The 21237-nt window shown below is 40.6% G+C and overlaps 1 protein-coding gene across 1 annotated transcript in view; it reads left to right on the forward strand.

Annotated features, from left to right (window-relative positions):
* The window catches only part of hcn2b (hyperpolarization activated cyclic nucleotide-gated potassium channel 2b), a 40239-nt gene that overhangs the window by 6000 nt on the left and 13002 nt on the right, over positions 1-21237 (forward strand). Inside the window, exons 3-4 of the mRNA XM_034882132.1 lie at positions 1007-1168; positions 11326-11544. Of these exons, the coding sequence (XP_034738023.1) occupies positions 1007-1168; positions 11326-11544 (381 nt within the window). The remainder of the gene's footprint in view (positions 1-1006; positions 1169-11325; positions 11545-21237) is intronic.

Here is a 21237-nt window from a genome sequence, read left to right on the forward strand (position 1 = left end):
TCTGATAAGGTTTCATCATGAAAGAGTACAGAACACAGGTGCTTGTTCATTTTCCCCACCTGGTCATAATGTAGACCCTCCAGTCTGACACTACTGCTAAGACTGAGGAGGAATCACATGCAGCATGTCGGGTTGGTTTTGTTACTGATTAGAGACATCATCATACCATGTTTAAAATTGGTTCTCCTATTATAATAACTATTTGAAGGATAAATACATAACTGGGAAACCCAGCTAGGTTTTCAAAACTACTGAAAACTTTTTAACATATAGTTCCCTGCATCAAATGACTTAGATTGTGAAAGGGGTGACTTATTGTTTCCAACTCACAAAGATTTACCACCTGACTTAGCAGTTCACTTTAGCATCATTCAGCTCACTGTTTGTTTTCTTTTGGTTCACTCGTTTTTGTACACAGCAGGCCGTTGGTTTGAGGAAATAAATGTCTAAAACTCACTGTGTGCTTCCTGCCCAGCACTAAATAGCATACCATTGAAGTTAGCAATTAGCAAGCAGCAAAAACAAAGCTAAAAGGAAGAAGATGAATATTGGACTTAGATTAGCCACGTGACCTAAAAAACTCCAAATGATTGATAATGTTGCTTTGTAACTGTTGGATGTGTAAATAGGCAGCTGTGTGCTAACATGTTGGCCATATCCACGTTATGAGATGATAATATGTCAGTGTTGTGTTTACATGCTGTATCTTCTGCCGCCCCAGGTAGAAAAACTAAAATTACTGTTTAAACCGCAGAATGTTGGCCAAACAAGCTCCTGTAGGTAACAGTCAGTAATACATATGTCATGCCTAGTACCAACTGTTTTCAATTCTCCCCTCAATAGAAAAATATGCTGGATGGGTACTGATTGTGATTCGACCATTTTTACCTCCATCTGTATAAACATAAATATTATTATGTTAACTGCACTCACACGTCTATCTCTGTCTTTTCTTCCATTCCGCTTTGATAACCCTCTCACGGCCCTTCTCTTCTCCTCCTGACAGATCTTCCACATGACCTATGACCTTGCCAGTGCTGTGATGCGAATATTCAACCTGATTGGTATGATGCTGCTGCTGTGTCACTGGGATGGCTGTCTCCAGTTCCTTGTTCCCATGCTGCAGGACTTTCCGTCTGACTGCTGGGTCTCGCTCAACAAGATGGTGGTAAGCAAAATGCTGTGTGTGTGCACTGCACTGTAAATCTTTGTGTATATGTGTATACCATTTGTAAGTCACAAAATCACACGAATGTCAGCATGCAAAGGCGTTTGAAAGAACAATTACTGCAAAACCAACGCATAAACAAATATCCCTCATGGAGCACAAAGGTGTGCTTTTTGCGGGCAGCTTGGGAAATCAAATTTATTTAAGGTTGAGTCAGCACGCACACACATACACACACACACACATACTTAAACCCTCTCTAGTTAAACCCAGGAGACATGCCAGTACAGAAAGCAAGAGTGAGGGATGAAATAAAGTCTGTTTTTCCTCGGTTCATACATGCCATGTGGTTTGTTCTTTAGCCATTCTCTTCTTCCTCTCTATCCTGTTTATGTCTCCTATCCGTTCTCCTATCAGATGTCCTTTCCTCTTCTAGCTGGCAGGTAGCTTCTGGCCAACTGCTGATAGACAGGCCATTAGGAGAGGTTTTCTGCTAAATGCTGGCATGGAAGAAAAACCCTCGAGAGGGCAGGTAGTGCAAGACTCAAGCTGCATGAAAAGCAATTATCTAACCAGATCCTTAAAGCTTATTCGTTATTAAATTCATGATCGTTTTGAGTGCTAAACCTTTAACTAACCAGTATTTGGTCAAACGGGAGCATTGCTAACTTGCTCAGTCAACCCTGATGTTCCCGTTAAATCCCCTCTCAAGAAGCTTTAGAACTAGACACATCCACAATTAATCAATACAACTAACAAGTACCACAAGTTACAGCTTCCAAATGACCATAAAGTTGAATCAAAACTTCTATAAAACAAATACGGAACATAATATCCCTAATGAAGGTATGGCTTATTGCAGGACTGTTCCATTTACCCTGGTGAGTCTAATAAACTGGCATCTGAGGGTATATACTGTGTACTTGTTCCGACACTATTGAAGGACAGGTATTGTTTATGGCTGTTCTATTACATCAGATGGCACAACATCAGAAAACATGTTTCCTGTTTGTGTATTTATCATTTATGCTCAATCCCTTCTACCCTGTGTAACTCGTCATTCTGTGTTAGAGGCAACTAGCTGGGTGACTGGCCGAGCCAGTGGCACGGACAAGAATGTGGAGTCAACTGATTGATGAGTGAGAACTGCACAGTTTCCTGATTGGTATCAACGTCATCTGGCCCATTAACTAGCCCAGCACAAGAAAAGAGCAATACGATGTTACTGGTTGACTTGTTGCTGTAGTGTGAGAAGCTGCCAATAGGCTCAACTGGTTAGCAAGGTAGTTTAAACACTTTCTTGGAGGGAACATCACATAACTGTTGTGTTAAGTTTAGTAGACTGGATGATTCCTCTCTTGTGCATTTGTCATGTGCGGGCTGCTTTCTGAGCTGTCTGACGCCTCTGTCGCTAACAAATGCTTCATTTGCTAAACCACACACACAAAGCACTGTGCACTATGGCACACACACACACACACACACACACACACACACACAAACAAACAAACAAACAAACACACACACACACTGAAAGAATAAAGGGTAACACTTTACTTGAAGGGAGCTACATAATGTATTGGCCCTGGGACGCGTTCCCAGGCACAGTGTACACTTACTAAAAGAAGCGAAATGTCAGAAACACTTATGACTTGTTTATAAGGTTTATGACACGTGTCATGTCACTCTTATATAGATACCTTCAAGTAAAGTTTAACCGAATAAAGTGGCGAAAGTTTGGATATTACTAGCCTCCACTTGTATCCTGCCCATAGTGTCCAGACCTGCCTGCTCCCTGGGCATCTCATCTCCCAGTTGCAAACATAGATGTGTTGATAGCCTATTACTAGCATTCAATTCCACATCAAAGCAACATTTTGCATTGATGTATTTAAATCTCAGAGAACAGGCAGCTTCTATATTGCACAGCATTTATGTGTACGTCAGTTATCACCAAAGGGTGTGCATGCCGAGAACATATATTGTTATTTCAGCTGTCGAGTTTCACTCCTTTCCTCCCTCCCTTCCACCTCGCAGTGCTTACAATCAGTTTCCTCTTTGATGCCTTAGAGTGCTTTGTTTACACCTGTGTGCCATTTTCTGAGCGAGATGCCACTCAGGCACCCATGTGGGCGCGGCCGCCTGGTGTGCAGTGCTGCTTTCCGTCTCAGGATAATCAAGGTCAGAGATCCTCTTCTTCAGGGTGGCTTTGAATCAGAGACGCAGCGTTAAATGATCCTCATCTACGCGCTTCACTTAAGACTGATAGCCTGTGCTGGACATTTAATGGGCTACACCCTACTTTCCTTTTTGCATCATTCATGCACTTAGGCTATAATACAGCCAGATAGAAACAATTGATTTACAATTGATTTATTCAGTTGGTCAGAGGGCACTGTCATGTGCACTTTCATTCCTTTATATGCATGTATACGTGTGTATGTTAGTTGATACTCAAAATAACAGCTTTTTCAATCCTGGTGACCCATGTCCTGGTTTGACCCATGTGCCTCAGACAGATCAGCCCTTGGATCCATGGCATTAGAATAAAGCCTCACTCTTCCTCTCCTCGCTTCAGTCCGAGCAATGTTTCTGTATTTAATATTTGGGCTGCTGAGAGACATTTTACTGTAGAGGAAGAGTACACCGATTTGTGTGGCTTTATTGTCTATGCATGTGCATTGTATGTACAGCGCACACACACACACACACACACAGAGGCACTTCCAGAAACCCTCCTGCTGTGAACGTTAATAGGGATATCCCCACATTCATTCAATTATGGGAGTGATCTCACTGGAAGGCAGCATGAATAAGAATAATGAACAGTTACTTTGTGAGATTTGTGTGTGGAGGTGTTGGTGTGTGTGCTAGTTAAGTGCCTGTTATGACCCAACAGCTTCTTTCTTTGGGACCATGAAATGTAAATGTGCTGTATTTATATAGCGCTTTTCTAGTCTTAACGACTACTCAAAGCGCTTTTACGTAGTACAGGATACATTCACCATTCACACACATTCATACACTGTGGCCGAGGCTGCCGTACAAGGTGCCACCTGCGCATCAGATATACACTCACACACATTCACTCTCCGATGCGCAGCATCGGGGGCAACTCGGGGTTCAGTGTCTTGCCCAAGGACACTTCGACATGGTACTGCAGGGCCAGGGATTGAACCACCAACCTTCCGATTGGCAGGCAACCACTCTACCACTGAGCCACAGCCTTCACCACCCCATCCAGAAAATTGGTTTTGATCTATCATTTCATTTTTGTATTTATATTATTTTTAAGTTATAATGTTTTTTAAGTACAAGTTAAATAAAGTCAAGTTTGGAGATTGTTGACGTTCAGCTTTAATAAATAACCTCTGCAATATGCCTGAGGAATATTTTGTCAGTTACTTGTTTCATGATTCTGCCACAGCTTAGTAATACGGGGGGCACTGGCCACCCTTGGCCCCCTCCCAAACCACCACCGCTATGTTGGTGGCAAGAGTTACCTCCTCGATGATGATGTTGCTCTATGGGAGCACTGAATTTCTCATTTATGTGGGTTGTTCCTGTACAGGCCATGAGAAATTTGGTTCATCCATTTTGTAGTCTAAATCCACAACGTTCTGCTTCTGGGATTGCTCCGGTGGTGGATGTTCGTTACATTCTACTTTTCTTTTGAATTTTAAACTCCGATCCATTTATGAGGACTATGGTTACCTGGTCCTCAGATCTCTGCAGGGTAAATCCGGACAGCTAGCTAGATTATCTGTCCAATCTGAGTTTTCTGTTGCGAGATTAAAACATCTTTTAACGCACACATGTTCAATGAAAACAAATTCCTTCCCAGGGCTATTTTGCAGAGGCACCGTGGAGTTTAGCACTGTCCAAGACGATTCTGATTGGTTAAAGAAATGCCAATCTCTCCAATCCTGGAATGCTGTGTAGACTAGACAGACTCTCCTCCGGAGCACTGTAAGGAAAGGTCTGGCAAAGCAAGACTGTCCCTTTTGCAGCACAGTTCTCCTGAAGACGTTGATATTGGATCGCTAGTGAGTTCTTCCAAGACAGACCTTGCACATAATTAACCAGGCAGACCTCAGACCAAGTCCAGTCACTGTGCAAATGGTGCAATATGCGGGACAATTACAATGCTCATACCTTTTATACACTCAGAATATCCCGCACTAGCAACATTAGTAATTTGGGGGTCAAGTGGGGGAATTTTACATTATTTCCTGGAGTTATTATGTTGCACGGAAGCGAGCTGTCCCGTCTATGTTCCCGTGGTTAGGGCCAGAACCAGACAAGGTACAGACAGCATTGACAGACAGACAACAGACAGGTGACGGTATGTCAGCGAGGACAACAGTGTGTCCGAGCTGCTGACAGATATTAACATGTCGGGAATTAAATGTTTAGGCTAGATACACGTAAATATCATTGCAATTTATCAGCCGTGTAGCGTAACTATGCCTGTAGTGGAATGGCTGTGAATGATGACCAAAAACTCTTATGGCCCTTTACTGTCCAATATTTTGCAGTTTTACAAACAACAAAGTGAGCAAACGGATGTGTTTTGCATCTAGCGTCTCACATTCATCTAGTAAGCTGGCAAGAGTACACAACAGACAACTTCCGTGCAGGCTACTTCAAAATAAAAACACTTCCTGTGACGGTTCGCAGTAAAACTAAATTACTGTTAAATAAAGCTTTGTACCTTTTCACACATCAGTTGTAAATCAAGGACTGTAAATATTGTAGATAGTGAGTTTTAATCACACAGTATATAATTGACAATTTCCTTTACCTTTAGAGTGCTTTAAAGGTCCCATGACACGGTGCTCTTTGGATGCTTTTATAGAGAGTTTAGGGGTCCCCTAATTCCAAATCTGAAACCAAAATCCAGCCTTGGTGCAGAATTACAGCCAGTAGAGCCAGTGTGTGCCATTTTGGTCTCTGTAGCTTTTGAGGAGGGGGGGGTCTGGGGGTGTGGCCTTGACCAACTTGCTTTTTGGACGGCCATGATGTCATGGTTGGGCCAAATTCCATTCTCTGGATGGGCAAAACACAGAAAGGGGTGGCAACCTTGAGATCATAAGGGGCAAGATTCCTCAGCCCATCTGAGCTTTTAGTGTATCAAAGGCAGAGCGGGCTACCCAGGGCTCGGTTTACACCTATCTCCATTTCTAGCCACTGGGGGACCATAGGCAGGATGGTGGAACTCATACTAATGTTAAAAACCTCAAAGTGAAATGATCATGCCATGGGACCTTTACAAACATTTTATAACAATGCCGTACTTCAATACAACTGTGAGGTACCTTTGAGTATTTTCATTCACCTACTTGCCTATTGTACGTTTTATTCGTCTATTTATACAGCTGTAGTTGCATATTCCTATTAATTATACAAAATATTATGAATAATCTATGATGTATTAAAGTGGATAAAGAGGAAACTTTATTGATCCAGTGGTGAAATTCACAAGCTACCTGCCAAGTCAATCTTCCACTGTTATTTTGGTGGAAATAACTCAAAAGTAGTGTAACACATTGCAATTCAGAGACAGTAATATTGTAATATAACTAATTACTTTCAACTGACAGCAACTAGTAATCTATAATGTATTACATTTTGGAATTACAGTAACTTGACAAACACTGCTGCTCATGCACACACATTAAACCTGTTTGAGTCGTGATTCACTCGGCTCTTTAACCCAAGTCTTTAAACTGACTTCCGAATCGAGATTCTCTACTATCATTAACCCAGATCAGTTGAGTCACACCACAATTCAATCTAAAATGATAACAGCACCACACACAAACCTCTTGCAACATTAGCTACAACTATTCCTAGCCATCTTAGCTGCGAAAAGCTTCATAACTTACAATTTTGTAGGCAACAACACCTCCACAAATCAACTCAAACGACTGAGTGAGCAGAGAGACAGTCTGACCAGCACACTCAGAACTGGAAGACCTTCGCAGACCGTGGAATTTGCTCGAGAACTCACAAGCCCTCGATGATTCGCAAGTTGTCGATGCTCTCGCGAGTCAGTTAATCTCGCGAATCAGCCGGCTTGTCATGAGTGGATCTGATTCAGATGAGCGAGTGAAGTCTCGCCTTGAGCTCAGGGTAAAAGCATATCAACAACAAAAAGTCCTTCTTCCACTTTTGAAATAACATACAATGTTCTGCACATAGCCTAGCTAGGCTCACTGTACTGTATGTTTGTTTTGTTTTTTTATTGACTGTGTGCTCAACCTAATTGCATTACGTCAATTAGGTTGAGCACACAGTCATTAAAAATAAATAAAAGTTTTGTTATTCCTAGCAATACTGACTCAAGTGACACCCACAACCTGGTTCAGTATAGTGAGAGACTCGGAATAACCCAAATCCTTTACCCTCATGTTGTCCTCGAGTCAAATTGGACCCATTTTCAGTTTTTTTATCACAAAAAATGGGCCTTCAAAATAAGCGCTGAAAATGTCAACATTAGAAATCAAATAACTTTGGAAAAAAGTTTTAAAAAAAGCATCCGCCACTTTGAAAATGTGACAAAAATGTCGGACAAACCAAAATAATGTTTTCATGGTTGACGGGAAGACAACACAAGGGTTAAAAGGAACCGGGTTTGGCAGGCCTAACACGCATTCATCCTCCCTTGTGGGGGGAGACCATTTGGGCTTTAGCAGAAAGGGGGGAAGTTGCCGATGTTTACATTTTTTGGGTTAATTCCTGTATCTTCGCAATCTTACCTACAGCACCTTAAACAATATTTAAAAACAACCCGGTCTCACTGCAGTTTGTGGAATGGTCAGAAGAGCTGAAACATAAATCTGGGTAGAGAATACTAGCCCCTGTCCTGTTGACCCAAAACAGACTACCCTCCCTTTAGCTGCTGTAACCTTAGTTAAATGATGTATAAACAATGTAATTGCTGAGTCTCACATACAAGAGACAAAAAAAGGGTTGTTTAAGCAACAAGTTCCTCGAGCACATCATGTTGAACTGCTTTCTCTTGATCAGTCAACGATGAAAAACCAATTATAGCTAATGAACTAAAAAACAATAACAACGGCTTCTTGAGCAGCAAAGCTGCGATCCACCAAGTCCAATTCTTCTCGCAAATCAATTAACATCCTGTCCTGCCGCATGATTTACAAGCATCAATATTACATCTGATGAAGTCAAAGATACACAGGAGTCAGCTTAGAAAGATTTCCAAGAACCAGACTGAGATAAAGACTCAAATTAGCAATCGCAACACAATTAAATGACCGTTTTGCATCCTCCAGCGGATTTCGGCAGATCTCCGGTGCTGTTTATTTTACTCAAACACGCTACCCACATAAAAATGACACAGAGCTGGTTTGAAATCGGCAAAGTATCCCTTTAAATACTTTGGTTTATGACCAAACACCTGCAAAACTGATAAAATTCCTTTCAACCACAGGTGTAGCCTACTGCAGTGTACACAAATAATTTTTTCACTTTCAATAACATTGCGAGATATTGTGTTTGTACTTCATTCATATGGTGTCGGAATAATCTGAAAAAGTTAATGCGTTAACATTGTGAGATGGGGCATGCCTTCATGCCTCTCCTTTTAGCTTTTAATGTGATCACATTTTCATATTTCTTTTTAATTTTTATAGCAATACGTCGTTCTATAGAAGAGGAAAAAAAAACATTATAACTGGAACGTGCTGCTTCTGTAAAGTCAGCTCCGTCCTTCAGAAAGCTTTAAAAAAAAATCTTGGTTAACCAAGATCCTTTAGTAGGCTGCCGATTATGTTCAGAAAAAGACACCATTCCAGTTCAAGTTATGAATTCAAACTTGTGATTTTGCACCTCCATTTGCAAACACAGCCACCATGAAGCCCTGAAATTTTGCTCAGTGGTCCAGTATTTCCACATTAACACTCAATCCAATTTAGGTTATTGCACGAGTACTATTTGTCTGTCAGCATGTATTCCCGGACGGACAGGCCACCATGCACGTACGCTCACTATTCTATTCTCCATCGTGCGTCATAGATGTCCCATATTCCCTTTGTGTTCCTCCCTAAATGTGTAATGTACAATTAGCTATCACCTCCGCTGCTCAGTGAAGACCGATGGCAAATAAAATGAACACCAGCTAATTTCATGTTACCTCTTTCTTCTCTGCAGAATTAGTTTGTTGTAGTACTATGAAGGCTGTAATTTCCAATAGTAAGATACAGTTGTAGCTACACTGTCAGTTTTAATCAACTATTATCTCAAACACATACTGACCAGTTACAGCTGGTTAAAGAAGTGTTGTCTCTGTCTCGAAGGGTATTCCTGCTCATCCAATCACATGTAAAGGATTAAGCGTGTATATTTGCTTTTGATTCTGTTCGTCGAAATTACAGTGAATGAGAATATTGATATAACTATACTTGACAGGTTAAATCCATTTCACCTTCACTACAGTATGTGCACACATTCCCATGGTATGAATGCATCCATTTGTTTCAATTGCTAAGGTTCGAGCATCAATTCTGCCTAATTGAGGTTTAGGATTGTGTTGTGTATTTGTATGGATATCAGAGCAGAAACAGGAGAAACTATGCTGCGACATTGGCCTTGACACTGACAATTGACATTAATGCAATAATTAATGCATCTTAGATACTGTTACACCCTGTATCTGTACCAAGATGATTAAAAATTCCCTTTCTGGACTTACAGTAATATGGCCTTATAAATGCCTTATGTGTGTGTGTGTGTGTGTGTGTGTGTGTGTGTGTGTGTGTGTGTGTGTGTGTGTGTGTGTGTGTGTGAGAGAGTGAAACAGACAGATGCAGCCATGTGTAAGAAGGTGTCTGTGCATGAACACTGGGTTAGGGCAGTTTCTTCTCCTGCTGGTTATCCTTCCCAGCAATGATGCGAGCATGCTCGTGGCTGACTGGAGGGATACAGCTCCCAGTCTGTTCACCCCCCTGGAGCAGGGATGAGGCTCAGACTGAGGCTGGAGTGTTTGAAATGTTTGTTTTTGACTGTAATATTGCTTATTATAATGGGTTTAGCCGTGACAATGAGACAAGGACGGCAGTTACAAGGCTACTTACATAACAACAAAGCTGGAGATATTATGATGGGGCTCATAATCTTAAAAGCTTCAAACTTTTGTCGTGGGTTTCTTTCTCTCTCTATTATCTACTATTACAAAGGTCCATTTTTATCTCCTGATGCACACATAAACCACCGATCCTGCTAACTTTAAGCCATGCTCGGGACTCACAGTCAACCACCAGGGCCGGATGTCTGATTACCATGCCGCCTGATGCTAGTGCCTTTAAAATCAAATTTTCTTTCTTAGCTATTCCTCCAATCACCTTTCCAAAACACACGCCTTTTTTTCAGCTGGCAGCAGCCTCTTGCCATTACGTCCTCTTTCACCTCCTCCAAAACCAACTATATTTGAATTTCAAATAAAATGCAAATGCCCTTCGAAAAAATCAGATATGAATCCAAAGCAGTCAATCAGTGAGGAAACACAGCACTTGTGTCAGAGAGGGACAGAAGAAGAGACATACAGTGGTCAAAACCAGTGTGTGAACCACAGAGGTTTGAGGGGAGGATGTGAGGCTCAGCCATGACAGTGGAAGGCTATCTAATGAATCAAACACGTGAGAATTAGAGTTGACTGAGTGTGTGAGCACCAGTCAAATGCAGACTTGAGCTGGCAGATGCAAAGGCTCCTGATTAACACTCTTTTTTCTCCTCTTTTCCTTCTGCTTCAGCCAAGATGAGGCAATGCTCAGTAATGATGATGATTATAATAAAGACATCCACCAAACCTATTACAATCACCGGACACAGAGCCGTACACTTCACCAGGAATGCCTTACTCTTTGGCCCTCTTATTCTGTAATTTACTCTCTCTAACTCTCTCTGACACACTCTAAGTTAATCATTTTTCACTACAGTGTGCCTGTACAGTTTACCTTTGGCTGAGACAACAGGCTCAGGTAGTAGTCAAAATCATTTTAGCCTTAAAGTACCAACAAAAGGTGTTATTCTAGGAAAACAAAATAACCCTAAAACCTTCCTTAAATTTGAATTTGTTTTCCCAACTTGTTTGTTCTCCCATGTCTTTGCCCTCCCTCCATCTCTCCCTACAGAACGACACATGGACCGAGCTCTACTCCTTCGCCCTCTTTAAGGCCATGAGCCACATGCTTTGCATTGGATATGGTAGACAAGCCCCAGAGAGCATGTCGGACATCTGGCTGACCATGCTCAGTATGATCGTCGGAGCCACCTGTTACGCCATGTTCATCGGCCACGCAACCGCACTCATCCAGTCTTTAGACTCGTCCAGACGGCAATACCAAGAAAAGGTAAGGCTCTGGCTAGTTCTTTGGCGTCTGGATTCATTTCACTGGAGACCTTCTGTTTACAGCGGATGGTTATGATGATTAATGGGCAGCTCAACCAAAAGAAAACACATTTTCTCACACACCCCAAATAGTATGCAGACATGCAGAAAGTTCTGGTTTTATATTTATTAGTAGTATATGGTGGTGAATGGAACTGGTTTGTGTTCAAAGCATTCGATTTTTACAGAATAGTTTGGGAATTACGCTTATTTGGGTTGTTGCCGTGAGTAAGATTAGAAGATTGAGTTCTCTCCAAGTGTGTTTACCAATCTATTCTTCAGATAAATTCAGCAGCACCACCTCTTTTCAGAAACCATGTCCTGCATACTCAGAGTAATCAAGACATCAGACTGTGCTGTAAACAGTTTTTAGTCATTGGAATTACCTTCTACCGGAGAAATAACCCAGATGAAAACATTCTGTTCCGTGCATTATCAGAGTTACCGGGACATTTTCTCTAGAAAGAGATGTTTCTTCTCTGTTATTTTAAAATGGTTTCCCAAAGCACCATCAATGTATTGCGTGGTGGCAGAAATCTCAGAAACAGATATATCAAAAACAACATCTTTAAATTTGTAATTTATCTGCATGGTGAGATACCCCAACTAGTATGTTTTTGCTTTATTTTTTGTCATTTGGGTGAACCAACCCTTTAAACTCAAATGTACGTGAGTAAATACTACAGCTTTATAACTTTTGTACATGCTCTAACTAAGGAGACCCCAAAAGGTGATTAAATCTACAGTGCTTGTCCTTTACAAAAATGTGAATATACTTATCACAGTTGATATTTGGTTTGCTCATTTGATTTGAACCCACTTTGATAGGAACAGCATGTGTTCTATCCGTTTGATAAACACTGCTTCAGACGGCTGATCAAAGCCTTCTCGAGGCCAGGGAGGGGAGCACGTTCCTGCTTTATAAGGCCATGGTGTCAGCGGTGCTCTGCAGCTTGTTAGCTTCCTTAGATCCTTTGTGATGTGGACATGTCTTATGCTATCTATCACTCGTACACATGCATGCAGACACGCGCACACATATCAGAGTGATTGGTCGAGCTTTGTTGTTTAGTTGAAGCCTCTGGCCAATTTTAAGAACAAAGGGTGCAGGTTTACGTCTCTCTTATTTTCTCTTATGTGCTGTTTGGGCCTTAACATGTAGTTTATTCTGTTTGGCTTGGTTGTCTGCAGAGATGGGAAGTAACGAAGTACAAATACAGTTTTTTTTTCAGATATTTTTCAGATATTTTCACTTTACTATTTATTTTTGTGGCAACTTTTTACTTTTACTTCTTACATTTAAAAATGAATTGACTCGTTTCTTAAGTTTTGCACAAAAGATCGTCTATCAAGTGTGATGGTGAGTGCACGTCAGAGAATGGCGAGAGAAAAGAAAAAGAGACAAGAGGATGTCCAGAGGATAATCAGTTGAGATTGCGGTTGTGCATCTTTGAGAACTGTAAGTCATATAACTTCTGTTGTCAGTTTATTTAAGCCTGTTGTTTTATAGTTCTTGCAAATTTAAAGTAAGTTAGCTAGTGATGTTGTTGTTTGTGTTCTTCACCTGTTAGCTAGGTTGCACCTGACTGTTGATTCAAAATGGCGATTGTTGAACGCCGTTGTTCAAGTTTGTATTTTAGGTGCATTATTTACATGCCGAAGTAGTTATTCTGCATTTACATAATGTAATTAATAGTGGGTTTACTGTTGTTTTTTGGTAGCCTATATATATATATATATATATATATATATATATATATACAAGTATCTGTACTTCTACTTGAGTAAAGGTAGTACTTTTGCCATCTCTGGTTGTCTGTCATGTTGGAGAGATAGTCATTGTCTTGCTTCGTTTATAGCAGACCAACACTCCTGTTGAAGTGGTTGTGGTGGTATTTAAAAAGTAATGAAGTTACTGTATGTATGTGTCAGATTCAGGAACATGGTATATGCAGCACAAAATGGATACATTATCAATTAATCTGGGGTACCACATGCATAATCACTGAGAATTCTAAACTCCATGTATTAATGTACAGTATATGTGGTGGATACACATAATGATATCATGGGTCAATGTACAGTATGTATATATATATAATGTATGGTTTAGTTTCACATCTGCTTTCATGTATTAGACAGTGATTGGTTTACGGATTAGTAACAGACCTAATCAAGCTTACCTGGGATGTATTTGAATCTCAATTTCAGGGAAGAGCACAGTCATCCTTATGTTAAGAAGATGGCTGTAAAAACTTTATGTTTGCACATGATGAAAGTCAGTGTAGTCAAAGTCAGACATTATTGGGGAGTCAGGGACACACATTTTTGAGTTAAGGGGGACTTTAACATTTAGCCTCATACCTCCTGACCTGTAGCCATAAAAGAAATATTTATTGTTTTCTAGATTTTTTGGTTCAAAACAAATCTACCAGTGAAGGCCATGCTAATTTCTGCCTCAAAAGTTTTTTTATTTGAAGGTCCCATGGCAAGAAACTTTCACTTTATGAGGTTTGTAACATTAATATGCATTCCCCCAGCATGCCGATGGTCCCCCAATGGCTAGAAATGGGGATAGGTGTAAACCGAGCCCTGGGTATCCTGCTCTGCCTTTGAGAAAATGAAAGCTCAGATTGGCCGATCTGGAATCTTGCTTCTTATGAGGTCATAAGGGGCAATTTTACCTCCCCATTCTCTGCTTTGCCCGCCCAGAGAATTTCTTTCAAACGAGCAAAGTGGCAGTTGGTCAAGGCCCCCCCCCTCAGAAGCTACAGACTCGCAAATGGCACATACTGAGAGAAGCTTATTGCGGGACTTGCTCTAGAGGCTGTAATTCTGCATCCTTGGCTGAATTTTGGGTAAGAGACTTCAGATGTGGCATCCAAAGAGAACCCTGTCATGGGACCTTTAACCATTCCTAATTAAAAATGTCATCCAGTAGGGCTGTAATCAACCAAAGAAAATCTTGGTCAACTAAAGTCATGAAAAAAATCTAAAATGGGGGGGACCGTTAGATTAATTAACTGTACTGTCCCGCAGTACTTGACCTTGTAGGCTATTTGCAGTATGTTAAATCGTTTTTTGACCTAATTATTTTGCACTGAATTGACACTCGTCTGTCGGCTCTGACAGCGCTGCATCAGCGCTCCGTGCATGTCCTTGTACGGAGGAGGTGTGGAGTGGCGTGCTGGCGCTGTAAGCTAAACAAGTTCTTAAAACCTCAGCCCTCCACAACAGCCGTAGTTGCAGGTGGGTGCGCAGGTAGTTATAAAACGTTTATTAGACTATGAAATATGCCAATTCTGATAAGTTCATTTAGCCTACTCCAAACAGACACGGCAACCTAACGCAGAAAAGTTAGTTTACCGTTTTTAGGTGATATTCCATGTTTGTAGTTGAGCTGCAATATGCAAACTGTTGCATGCAAACTTTGCTTTCGACTTTTTTCCGTAATCTATTTTTGTAAAATGCTGCCACACTGCCGATGTCTTCGACATGGTAGAGGAGGACTGACTGTAAATTAAACACTCACAATTAAATAAATATTCATCAAACCACTAGAGCAAGGCTTTCGGGTTCTTTCTTCAATCTGTCCCCAGTGGGTTGGGCTAATCCAAAAAAAGGGGAAAAAAGGGGGGTGTTCTAAAGACAGACTGTTACCTGTGAAAAAGGGATGCTCTGAAAACACTCCCATTAGCATTAAGTGCTTTCCACCCATAGACCGCAACGGTCTATGCTTCCGCCTGATGAAATAACACGGCAAAAAATCAACCAATCAGAATTGTGGTCGAGCCAGAACGTATCGACCAATAAATTGACTAGTCGACTGGGAGATTACAGCCCTATCATCCAGTCTTTACCAAATTTGGTACGTAATTTAGTTGGATGGACGTGAAAAAAGTTTCAAGATACAATTCTACTGTAATTGGTTTCTAAATGGGCTATTTGACATTAATACCATAAGGACGTCCTCCTTATGGATTGCTCAGAGAAAAAGTGAGACAAAAGAGCTGCTCAGTCTTTGCTGGAGTCTCTGTTTTGTGTCAGTTATGTGTCATTGTACAGTGGTGTGACATCTGCAGCACACAGTCACTTCCTGCCATCAGTCCCATTCTCGTCTTCTTCCATGATGCACAACAGTGAACTAATGAACTGAGTGGCATACCCTGGTAGGCTAGACTAGGACAACTCATTCAACATGCTGTCCCTCTCCAGTCCCCCATGACTTTGTTTGTTCATCATCAATATATATATATATATATATATCTTTGGCGAAAGATGTGTAGGCTTTTGACCTTTCTATTTCTGATTAAACAAAAAGGTCTTAAAGAAGTATTAAAAAGGCTTGTCTTTGTGGGGACCTTTCTATAATGTTGTCGGACACTTAAAATAACAATCTGAGTCTGCCTGTGGCAATAACCACACTTTTAGTGGTTGGAATTGACAATGCCTATTTGCCCAATAGGGCTCGGTCAAAGATTTTTGTCAACATCAGTCACTTACACACAAAAACACAGTAACATAGGTTTCAGGTAAAAAAAAAAAAAAGGAAACTACCCTTTACCCCATCCAATGTCTCTTTCCACCTCCGTCCCTCCAGCCCTTCCTTGCTTCATATGTCCATTCACCCTTGACTGTTGGGCAATACACCATCTGCCAGCGGACACCACACATGAACGGAGGGCATTAGCCATTATGTAACTGCACTCCTGCTTCTCCTCTCCCATCACTTCTTCCCCTTAAAGAGCAATAGAACAGCTTGTCCGAACCGTGGTGGAGAGAGATGCAACCCCTGGGGCCTCTGGTGAGGACTACTGATCCACTGGGCCTTGACACATGAAGCAGACACTTGAGGAACTGCTCATTTCATAACCAGGAAAACCACTAATGCCTGACCCCAAATGAAAATCTAATTTCAATAACAATCTGTGTATCCATATACCAAAGCGTATTAGCAAAGTTTCTGATAGGTGGGTCTTGCTATGACCATGGAAATGTTTACTGAACCTGTGAACGGAGGGTGTAATGCCACCACTGAAGACTTTGATTGTTTCACAGTCTTATACCTTTGGCTTTTCACTGTTTAGAAAATCTTTTTTTTTTGCCAAATCAAATGTTTTATAGTCCCGATTCATCTAGTTGCTTGAGGGATTTTTTGGTCTCCAGGCTTAAAACTCTTTAAATAAGCATTTTCTGAAATGTCAATGGAGCAAGTGAATTGGGAAAATCCCTTCTACAGCTCTACTTGTTAGAATGTCCCTGCCTACCTCTACCCAAGTATATAACAGACTTTTTGTTAAGAATTAAAGGCCAAACCGAGAAAATAACCCTGACGCCAGTAAACTGAAACAAAACTGTTTAAAATAACTGACTGTAAAGAGTGTATGGACATCTTTTTTATATTTCCCTTCTGTAGCTCCTTTTCCAAAATCCTCCAATCTACACTTTGTCCTCCATGTTTGGAGTATGTGAAGGAAGAGAAATTAAAATGTGATAAGGCATCAACCTGGCTTCATCTCATCAGTGTGCTTCATGAAGAGAGGAAAAGTCTCTAATATTAAAAAATATATTGGTGAATCACAATGAAATCAGGATCCACAACACATAACATTAACATTCTGTTGTGGTCATGCAAAATGTGTGTGCACGTTCATAGCGGAACACGTTTTGTCATTAACGATGGTCACTGTGTAAAATATATCTAAAACCCAAACTGCCTCGGCAAAGCTGTCTATTTGGAATCAGCATGGCCGTTATTTAAACATAACGACCTTGTCCCAGAATTAGACGTCTAGCTATATGAAAAGCTAAACAAAGCAAAGTTTTTAATACATGTACATGAAGCAACTAAGGTCAACAAAGACAAAATCATGAATGTACTAATTCACTTTTGATGATGACCTGGCCAAAGTAACACAACATTTAGAAAGTTTTGTTTTCACAATGATTCAATGTAGGATTATAATATCACTGCAATATGAAAATCTTTATTGAATCTTAATTTAATACATGTTTTGAAGAAGTAAAAATATACCCAAAACCTTTTACTTCTTGAAAATAATGACTTTTATTATTGTGTAATGTAAGAAGGACAGTAACTTTAATGAGGGCACTGTGTACCCCCCCTCCCAAAAAAAAGGGTTCAGGATCTTGTGTACAGTAGGACATAAAAATACGGTGTTTTCTTGTATAAATTCTCATTCCTCATCATTCTGAAATATTATTTAAGCGCCTCCATGTCATTAACACACACATTAGTAAGGAAGTGAGCATATGCTCGCTCACTGTGTTTGTCTAAAGGTGCGTTTATTTTCTATGGGTCTGTCTTTGCTCTGCAGTCACTGAGCTAAAGGATACTGCTGAAGTCAACTGAGGTTTTGAAACATGCAGGACAACACACACACAAACACACACACAAACACACACGCACACAGATATAGGACTTGACCCTAACAGTCAGTGACAGATTCATAATTGGAAGGACCAATTCAATTTCTCCCATTCCTCTGTGGCAGCTTACAGTGACGGACATGCATCATGCTTGGAAGCTACCAACTAGAGGCTTTATGTCCCATGGAAAAACCTCAGTGCTGCTCCTTAGCTAAGTCCACAGGCGGAGAGGAACATAATGGGTTTCAGAAATGTAATGCATGTGCTTGTTTGTTTTATAAACGTACGTCAAGAGGCTCTAAGTCCAGTCTTATCTGCATCCTCCGGCCACAGAATTTGATTTTATAAAAAAGACACTGCATCAATGATACAATATAGGAGGCTTTTATCTGTGTTAGACATTTCTGTTTTTGCTTGTGCTGAGACTCTGAAACAGTGGAATATGGAAAATAATTCAAAGTTCAGTTTCTGAAAACGTGCTACCTTGGAGGGTAAATCATGTAGAAGTGCGTATCTGGCTATAAACATGAGGATGTGTTCATACAGGAAAGTTCTTTGTCTTTAAGTGTGTTTTATTCATTGTGACTCAGAGCATTAACTGTCATTTCTCGCCTGTTCTCCCTTTGTAACATGACCATGTAGTAACATAGCATGCATTATGGATTTCCAAAATGTACTTTTTTCATGTATTTCCTTTTTGAGAGAAATTGCTGAATAACATTTCACTTCACTACAACTGTGACTTACTCCAAATTGTGTAGTTAAGAAGTAAGCAGATTTAAAAAAGGAAACGAGGATATTTAAGTCTCACTCACATCCCACTGGCTTTGAGTGACATGGTCACTAATCTTGGTCTAATGATGAAAAAAAAATATCAGAAAGTCAACAAGACTCAGCTGCTTCTGCAACCACTTTTAAAGAATTTTGGAAGAGAGAGAGAGAGCGAGAGGGAGGGAGGGATGTCATTTCAGTTTAATTGAGACTGCCACACGCTGAATCCTGAGGCAGGAAACACTTAATAGAAGCCTCTCAGTTTATCCCCATGCTTGATTGAATGAGCTGGAGACTTAACGTCGGCTGGATCCTTATTCTTACTGACACACAGCAAATCAGGAGGAATTTGTCAGGTTTAAGTGTAAATTACTTTACTTCATTTTGTTTTCTACTGGTTCAGTTATGAATACGCTCAATTTGGGAAATCCCCTCTCCCCTCAATTCCCTTTGTTGTTGTAAGAAACCTAAGAAAGAAACCGATGCAGTTAAATGTTTTTGCAGATGTCATTTCCTAATGTTGTTCATTAAAGTACGTGATCCACTCAGATTTTCATGTTGTCATGTAGAAGGTCATGCTGTACTGTGTTCAAGTGTGTTCAGTATTGATTTTTATAGAAATCACACTGATACTGGGCAATCACTGAACAAAAGTGCCTGAAAGACTCAGGGAAAGAAAGCGTGTGAGGAGAATTAGAACAAAAAGCAGAAAGAGAAGGATTAAAGGAGATTTACAGAGAGGATTTATAGTCTAATACAAATTAAGTGTTCCTGAAAATAAGGACAAACATGACTCTCTTCCATCAACGCTGCAATTCTTACATAAACCCAAGTTTTTTCTTCGTAAAATAAAATGCTCACTGCTTTATATGATGGAGAAAAAAATCCTCCTTAAGGGTAAGAAAATGAATGATGTCCTACAGACATTGTGATTTGCCGTGCCACTCAAGCCACCACGAACAACCATATGTCACTACAGCGTGACACAATGTAAATTCTTTGTCTTTCTCTTATCCAATGCACGTGTCAATGACTGTTGCAAACAAGGTCACTGTCAGCACCCCCACTGGTCCTCCATACATGCTGTGTCCTATACATGCCGTGTCAAAAGTGTGATCTCTCAAGATCTCTGTTATATCTGCACTGTTTCCACACCTCAGTTATTACTTGAGTAGGTTTCCATTGGCCATCCAGTGACTTAATGAGATACAGATGGGTGACATATGAAAGGAAAATGAATGAATTAATAAAGGTGTTGAGCCATAACATGCCTCCAGTGATTGTTGACATACCGTCTGTAAAATTGGATGTAGATACTTTTTTATCCATAATGCTCACTCCTACATTTAGCATTAGATTCAGATCCTTACTCATCAAATCAATCACTGACCCCTACCCTGTGTGGAGGTATCTGTATTTTTATTCCCACTCCTTCATTCAGGTTTTTCCTTCCATTTGTCACCCATGTAATAAATCATTTTGGAGTTCATCCAACTTATGATTGAAATCATTTCATCAGCATTTTTGTTGATTTTTGTCATATTCAGTTGTTTTTTTCTTCAAACATGTTATTCTTCAGTTGAGGTGAAAACACTGAAAGCTGACAGCCAGGATAGCTCTAAATTTAAAGGTGGAAGAAAAAACAATTATAACACCGCTGATTAATATAGACGTTGCAAAACCACAGGGGAGCTTCAAACAGTGGCGGCTCTACTTGACAGGGTGCAATCAATTTTCTTTTTCACTGGCAGTAAATGGTACTGTTAAGCGGGAGTTATGCTTCTGACTGGCACCTCTCAAAAAACGTGTAACTACAGGTCTTGGTGACGCACGTCACTCGGCTGTGGCTTGGTAGCGTTGCATTTCCCCCCCACTAATTTCCTGGTTCTCCCCCATAAACCAAATAAAAATCAACGGAGAGGGTTAACTTTTCCTGCAACAGATTTCCCAGCGTGGTTAGAAATTAAAGGGGAAATACTTTGTTTCTCTCACTATGCCTCTAGAGTCGCTACTTGCTCCGGAGCTCATTGGCGTCACTCTCTCACTCGCTCTACCACACACTCCCTACACACACACACACACACACACACACAGTATAAACTTTAGGCCACTTATGTAGGCTAAGAAAGCTCTGAGTCGAGCCTCCGCGGAAGCATAAATCACACTTAACTAACCAGGCTGACTAACCAAGCTCTGTAAGGATGATTCAAGCTGCGTCTTGTTGTATCTTTTGGTGTGGTGTTGAACAGGGTTCTCCCTTGACCCTATGCTTGAAATCTACTCATCCAATTGACAGTTTATCCCACAGAGGGATGACTCACACTGCTTAACTCACACAAACACACACACTTTGAGAATGAAAGACCTTACATAACATTTTAAAGCCGCTTCAGCAACAGGGCCACGCGGATTTGTTTCACAGTATTATTGATCGATGTTTTGTAAACAGCTGTGGGTCCATTTATGATTAAAGTATTCCTGCTTGCATATTTTT

Source organism: Etheostoma cragini, chromosome 9 (assembly GCF_013103735.1).
Source record: "Etheostoma cragini isolate CJK2018 chromosome 9, CSU_Ecrag_1.0, whole genome shotgun sequence".
Classification (NCBI taxonomy): Eukaryota; Metazoa; Chordata; class Actinopteri; order Perciformes; family Percidae; genus Etheostoma; species Etheostoma cragini.